Source organism: Calonectris borealis, chromosome 4, assembly GCF_964195595.1.
Source record: "Calonectris borealis chromosome 4, bCalBor7.hap1.2, whole genome shotgun sequence".
In the NCBI taxonomy this organism is placed as follows: Eukaryota; Metazoa; Chordata; class Aves; order Procellariiformes; family Procellariidae; genus Calonectris; species Calonectris borealis.
This window is the reverse complement of record NC_134315.1, coordinates 68,050,160-68,058,115: the sequence shown is the minus strand read 5'-3', so window position 1 is coordinate 68,058,115 and position 7,956 is coordinate 68,050,160. Positions and strand designations below refer to the sequence as shown.

General features: G+C 38.4%; 1 protein-coding gene across 1 annotated transcript in view; it reads right to left on the bottom strand.

The window, feature by feature from the left end:
• Positions 1–6,166: 6,166 nt before the first annotated feature.
• Positions 6,167–7,956, bottom strand: part of IQCM (IQ motif containing M) — a 112,359-nt gene continuing 110,569 nt past the window's right edge. The window contains 2 exon segments of the mRNA XM_075150479.1: positions 6,167–6,229; positions 6,231–6,304. Coding sequence (XP_075006580.1) covers positions 6,167–6,229; positions 6,231–6,304 — 137 coding nt within the window.

Below are 7,956 nucleotides of genomic sequence, written 5' to 3'. Positions count from 1 at the left end.
ATTTAATTCATTGAGAACTGCCAGACATGGATACTCTGTTGTCAATAAGGGGGGACTGAACTTCGACATATAATGTTTTGGGTTGTAGATCTAAAATCTAGCTTTAAGTCCTAATCTGCTAAACAAGTAAGTTTACTTAAGTGTTGGGATTTCAGAAAAAAAAACCACTTAGATATCACTTGTGTAAATACTCACATCTGTGGATGTTTATGGGATCACAGGCTCTGGGCAGGAAGGCATAGGTCCCAACTGCAGACGAGGTCCAGAATTCACCTCTCACTGCAAAGAATTTGGTCCATGAGAAGCAAGCAATACTTCTTATAAGTGCGGTATATATACACTTGATAACACAGTATAACAATAAGTCCAAATACTACCAACTGCTGCAGTTTAAGAAGTTATAAGAGTTGTAAAAACAATTGAAATGCCAGTTTGCTCAGGGCATTGCACATAATCGGTGTGTCATCCAAAGAAGTGTGTTTGTCTTTAAATGAACGGATTTTCACTGGTGAATTAGTATTAGCAAATTCATTGATGATACTGGTAACATCACGTTCGTTTTCATACATGAGTGTAATACAGGATGACCAGGTGTTTTTTTCTAAATCAAGGTTTGCGAACACTCACTAAAATGGTTAGGCTGCAACACCAATTGTTGATCTGAGGGATTTTTGTTGACTTCTCCAGAAAAAAGGAAGAAAAAACATTGATCCAGACATCAGTCCTTATAAACACAGTTTAAACAATGTGATTTCACAGTTGCTTAAAAGTCACGGAGCAGCTGCGTTGAAATTGTAAAATCTGCAGTTTTATTATGCCAATGACTTTCTATTGGCCTCAGTCATAAAATAACATACTCCTTACTGAAGTTCTCTGCTAAACAAAAAACACATCCAGAATGACTAAAAATTAAACTCAGACAAGCAAAAACAATTTGGCCTTCATCTCGCTGGGCTCAATTGGTCCAATAATAAACAATTTTATTTTTCTTCCTCACTGCTACTCCTACTGATAATTACCTTATTCCCAATGGAGAAAATAAAGCACTGAAAAGCAACTATTGCTGAGAGGAATTCACAAATAGTACGTTGTCCTCCTGCAGGAGTTAATGGCATGCTGAAATTTTTCTAACTTTTTCTGCTAGTATTTTTGTACAAATTTCAAATTTGCCAACTGCAAAAGAGGATCTGCTGAGGAGGTTTCTCTCCAGCAGAGAAGACAAGCGAGTCTTAATCATTCACTACTGCTTGGGAATTCAGGTGATGGCTTTCAAACAAATTATTGCTTCTAGAGTAATAACTATTTTTAGGCTCCATCTTCTGTGCCCATGTTAGAGGGTACATTAAGGTCTAGTGTACTGTATACTTTAGGCAGAATAAAAATAGGTTCTAAATATAGCACTTACTTGAACACAAAATAGATGTTCCAGATAATACTTCAGGCAGTGAAACTACTACAACACTGTACTGCTCATAGGTATAATGTCAGAGAATCAGGCAAAACAGTCCTTTTCATGATTTCCTTGATGACAGGTAATGTTTGAATCACATACTTCAAAAGAAGGAAGACATAGGTAGGAATATTTCCCTTTGCTCATTTAAATATAATGTTCTAAATCTGATTTCTTTGTGCTTTTTAGCCTCTAATTCTCTAATATTGCATGTGGTTTTTTCATGCTTTGTACTCTCTGACAACAGTGACTTGTCAAATATTTGAAGGACTGCATGCCAGGATAGATGGGGTACAAAGCCTTCTTGAGGAGTCTGTAAACAATCTATTCTGATTTGCATCAAATTATACTTGTATGGGATTGTGTCCGTTAATTTTGTATTTATAATGGTATTTACCAGCCATATGACAGGATAAAAGATAACATGGTACACTGTGGCTATGATCAGAGTATCAAATATTGAATCAGTAGGAAGCCCCAAAAGTCATTCTGATTATCCATTTACATTTCTCAGATTTAATTCAGTCTGTTGTTATGCATACCCTTAGATTTAGAAAACAGTGAATATTAATCTTCTGAAAGTATAAATAAAATTGATCTCTGTGGACATTATCTGATGACTCATCTGTTGGACTATGTAGAAATTCAGTTACTATCAAATAAATTTTATTTTTGGAACCGCTACAGCTAATGCAGTCATCATGCTGACAATGTGTACCATTTAACCTTAGGGCTTATATTAATTTTACAGTGGAACTAAAACCATATACCACGATCATTTAATAGACTACCTGGTACACAAGCATTGAGCTGAATCTAGATTTCTATGCACTCAAAAGGACACCGAATTGCTACTGTTCAGCTTTCAGGGTTAGTAGCCTATTGAATTGGAAGGGGCCTTTCGTACCTCTCAGAGATAAGATTTCAGATTGCTTGCAGACTCAGCCTGATCCTCTTAAACTATTTCTGGTTTTATATTTGGGCGGCAATGGCAAATGGATTACCTCATTCAGGTCAGCAAGAATTATTCAGCTTTCTGTCTGAATCCTACCTTGACCTTCCACTTCAAAACTAACACTCAAAGACTGAGAGCACCATACAAGTCTCTGCTTTGAGACCCACATCACAGACAAGTTACACTCCCTCAAGCATCAGAAACCTGCACTGTGGAAAAACTGACAGCCAACAAAATTGATTTTTTTCCAATTATCTGATGCAATGTGTCACATAGATTCCCAGGCAGTTCACACCTCCCAGAGCTGTTGTTTCAGGTATGTGGAAACACAACTATGAATGCATTAATCCTCTGAAAATTAGTGACTGATGTGTTTCTCACAAAGTCAGAGTTTCCAATACCAAAGGTGGCAACTGGGAAGAAATGCTGGTAGGGTGCACCACCATGTGTCTCCATTTGATCTCTGTACAGATGGAAAAGGAGGTGATCACAAGGAGTGCAGGATGATTCCTGGAAAGCTGGGGTAAATCACACTGAAGATGATTAAGAGCACTCTGGCGCTGGAAATTGATGCTTCACTGCATTGCCTTCTGGATTCTCCATTAGCCATATAGGCGACCAAGGTTCTAATTTAAGCACCCACGCTCTCACATACTGTATTTATATTTGGCATGTAAATTCTCTTGGGCAAAAATACTGAGCCCAGGTTACACAGACTGTGATAAAAGGCATAAGTTCACCTCAGTCGTGTTTTTTTAAATTCAGTAAAGCTTCCAAAAATCCTGGATGGTAAAAAAACGGCCAGTAATGATAATAATAAGACCACAATTTCAGTAACAATAATAGTTTTCAGATAAACTGGATGTCCTGAAATTTCCACATCTTTATCAGAAATGCTGTATGATTTGCTTTCCTTAAAGCAAGAGACAGATATGTCTTAGCCAAAGCGTGCTTCAGTTTCATTTTGAATTGTAACATTTCACAGAATTAATCTCTCTTTTGTGTTTTATTTTCAATAATCAAAGAAAAAAGCCATCATACAGCAATGGACTGTAAAGCATACTGTTATCTAATGCCGTGAAACACAATGCGTGATTTGTGTTTTCTTTAACTGATTTAAAACACAGCTGAATTGCAAATTCCTCCTTGTCAGAGAGAATGTAAAATCCAGGCAGCTCTAGAGTTCTAGCAAACCTGAACGTTGACCTTGCACATCTTTTCTTTCCCCTTTTGAATGCTCATGAACTTAATTTGAGTGTAAGCGTTTCAAGGATCAGCCTGAAACAGTGTTTTTGAACTCAGCTGGGTCATAGGAACTTTCTCAGCACTCCATTCTAATTTGCAGTTTTGCTATAATAAAAGCCCCAAAATATATTGCTACTGTCTAGACATTTTATCTGAAACAAGTGTCCTTTGTAGTCTCAGAGGACTTTTCTATTTTATTTCCAGTAAATCAAAGTCTGTGAAGAGCTTTGATTCTTATTAAGACATACCCTTCACAGTCCAGCGACTGCCAACGGAGGCAAGCCATTGACAGTTCATTTACATATAAGTGATGACTTCCATCAGGTAGTTGGCTCAAAAATACAATGGACATTTAGAGCATATCCAATATTTCTTGTTCTTTGATGAGCATCAAGTGCCAATTTATACATAGAAACCGACTATTGGAAAGTGAAGGCTTCCCTTCACTGACCTTACACTGTCTTTTGCAGATCTGGAGTGACATATTGTCATTCCACTAAACACAAGTTCATTACTCCAAAGAGGCATGTAGAACAAGCTGGTATCAAGAAACATCAAAACAACTGTAAGTTTCATAGAAAAATGCCCTGGCCGCATGTATTGGTAGTGCAAGTCACCGCATTTACTGTAAAGCATCCAGCAAGGTTTGGATTTGGGGGGAGTCTGAGCCCCGCAGTGCCACAGCACCCAGGCCAGGCAACGCGGAGGTGTGGGGGCTGCTGCTCCCTCAAGCACAGCTGGACGTACAAGCACACTCTCCCCTGGGGCTGGAAGGAGTGGGGAGAGAGGGCAGCCCCCTGGGAGGGTAACCTGAACGCCACTCCTATTAGCGGATGCTAATGGATTCACAGCTGGAACAAATACAGCTTGACAAGGCAGAGGGAGGTGACCAGCCTGCTGTGGGCTGCAGCTGGCTTGGGCAAACACAAAACAGGGTTCAGTCCTTGATACGGTTTTGCACTTAGGCGCTATGGCGAGTGGAGGAGCGGAGGAACCAGTGGTGAATCGTACCCAAAGGTCTGGCAGTGATAACAGATGACAGATGTGCACTCGCTGTCTGGAGAGGATGAGGGAGAATAAACCACTCAGGTTAATGTTAGTTACTTTACTTAGGGTGTTCGCTATTGGAAACCATTAATTAGAAGATCAAGAGCATGGCAGAAGAATTTTTAGAAAAGAATAGAAATATAATAATAGAAAATTTTACTTAATAATAAAAATAATAGGAAAAAAGAAATAATAGAAAATAATAATAATTAAAATATTGAAAAAGACTGAAACAGGCAAAGGGGAACACGTGTACCCTCCTTCTAGTAGCTGGACGGAGCCAGAGTACATGTCCCGCAGTAGCATTTATTCAGAAGATTTTTTTTTACATTTGTGTTAAAAAGGATGAAGGAAAGGAGAGAAGCAGCCTTCCAATTACCCTACTATTTCCACTGAGAAAAAGCAGGCAGAAGCCATGTAGCAGCAGCAGCAAACACTTCAGCTCTTCTCCAAATTTTCCTCTGCACTCAGGTTACCCTCAAAGCTGCAGCATCAGTTGTTCATATGTAACATGCTTATGCCTTCAAACTAATCAGCAGGAGGGTGGTTAACTGATAACCTGGTAGGTCATTTTTAATCTCAGAAATTATAATCGATTGACTTCCTTGTGCCAGATGCTTAAGCACCTTGTTTTGGCAAAAGGGGCATGAACAGCTGGGGATGGACTGTTGGAAATTCCTAAAGGGCATCAGCTGGCAGTGGATAGACACTTCTCCCTAAGCAGCACATCTATTTTAGAGGGTCCCCATTGCCTCTCACCTCCAGGTGGGCTGGATGCTGAACCAGCTGCTGGTGTGCCTGTGCGGCAATGGGGAAAAAAACTCTGTGAAAATAATATCCCTTAATGATTTTCTTCCATCAGTTGTCAGCTGTTGAAAAAAGAAACACGCTCTGCCTGCAGTCCTCAATACTTGCCTCCATGTTGCACAACCGATTTATGCCAGTTTCAGGGACAGAGGTACCACTGCACCCATTGAGAAAAATTAGAGGTGCCATTTACTCTTTTAGGCCCCGAATTCTGAAGTATTTACTGAATTTTTACTGAAGGATGTTGCTCTCCATTTACAGGAATACTGTCAGAATAAAGATTCGTCCTTCATACAAGTTGAAGAAAAAAGACCTGAAAAAAGACCTAAAAAAAGAAACCCACTGGCTTATACGTTGCCCTAGGAAGGTTACTGGTTGGTACAATTTTACATTTTTCTTACCAATTGACTATGTCGTCGTGTTTTGATCTTTGAATCCGTTATGTACATTGCACACCAATTCACCCTATCATATGCAAATTGTACATATGTTTTAAAAAGCAGTCTAAAATTATGTAACCTGCTGGATTTTCACATTTATTTTTATGTCCTCCTTAAGGAGGTCTTCAACGTGAAGGAGTCCTGTGTCCTGCTTACTCTCAGATGCAATTTTTTTTCCCTACAAAAGAGTGTCTCTGCACTGGAACTTGATTTCTAAAGACTTCACCAGCTACTTTTCATGCAGTGGCACCAGAAATCCTGATCAGAGAGGTGATTTTCTTTTCCACTCTCTTATTGAAGAAGTTGCTAATGCAGCTGACACTTGAAAATCAGCTTTCTTTGACTTTCGATGGGAAAATGCTGCAATAAAAAATGAACATTTATTAATTAGAAGTATATCAGAAGTTTAATAATTAGAAGTTTGACAACAAAGGCCAATAACATTTCAACATTAAAAACCCAAAATTCTACATTCTTGGGAGAAGACTGATAAACGTCTTTTCCCAGGTGAGATTATTCAGAAAACCTAGGATGAATGTTCAGGCTGTTTCAGGGAGACCAAGCTCATATTCTAAATAAACAAATTATTAGCCAGAGTGACTTGACCTGATTCTGTTTACAGAACCATGTTGTATTTGCAAACAAAGGTCAGTTCAAGTGTCCAAGTAAGATGTGAAATTGCTAAGTTATTCCTAGTCTCAATTACTGGATTCTCCTAAGTCAGTAAGTTTGCAGACCATGTAGAATTGTTTTCCATGTGATCAAAGAGGAATTACCACTGTTTTGGATTACTCTCAATTCTTTATAAAACTTTTCTTTTTTAATTTATAAACTTCATAACACATCCTTAATTTGGCCATGCTATAACATACAGTTTTTTAGTTTCAGCATTTGCTAACACAGTTGCTCAGTAACATTTTTTATTTTTTAGAAAAGAAAAAGTTGAGCCAGATATATAAAATGCAATCCTTACAAAAAAGAAAGAGTGATTTTTAACATTTTAGCAAAATAATGGAAAAGGAAGATATTTACCATGTGGTCCTGTAACTCCAGGAATCTCCCTATTTTATTTATTCTGGCCTGCGGTGGGGCCTTGTTTTGGTGTATAGTAGTCGAATGGGAGAGCTTGTTTAAGAAATTTTTCTCATCCTGACCAAGCCAAGGAAGAAAAATATCACCAGCACGTGACAAGAGGAAAGACTTATTAGCACCCATCAAGAGGGAAGAAAAACAGGACCAAAAATACATTCCTGTACATCAGTCAGTCATACCTACAGAAGGATATAAGAGTTGACACAGAAGCTCCTAAGTACTAACACTTTACTTCCCCCAAACCAAACACTTTTTTGTAAACTTTATGTCCCCTGGAGAAACACTCCTAAAATGCAAGTGAAAGGGGAGTGCTAGGGAGCCAGGTATGACTGCATTAGGCACACGAGGTCATGCTTTGCAAACTTCGCCAAGAATAGAAAAATATGTATTTTTACAATTAAAAGGTAAATTCACAGTAAGAGGAGGAAGAAATGCTGCTTTCTGTACTGCATTCATAAAGCAGCCCCTTACCAACTCAGCTTGTTGCACAGAAGTGCCTTACACACAAGTAAATACTCACTTGAAAATAGGACCAACACCATCCAGAGCTATGTTCTTGGTATGTATTTTGGCTTGCTTTAAAGTAAAATAAAATAACATATATTTAGCTTTAAAATGGCACATATTTGGCACAGTTTTGATGAATAGGAGTTTACCATGTGGATATTACTTTCTACAGAAAATAGACTATTCAAAAGAAATAACAAGAGCAGGATGCTTTCTAATATGTTCCAAAAGTGGAGAAAACACACACACACACACAGAGACAAACAAACAAACAAACAAAGGACTTTGTTCCACAAATACTTTCACATGTGAGAAAACAACACTTCGCTGCCTCCACGCCAGTTGTTATTTTTGCAGGAAGGAGGATCAATTCACTTCTGACAAGACTAGGATTAATGCCAACAGAGTAACAG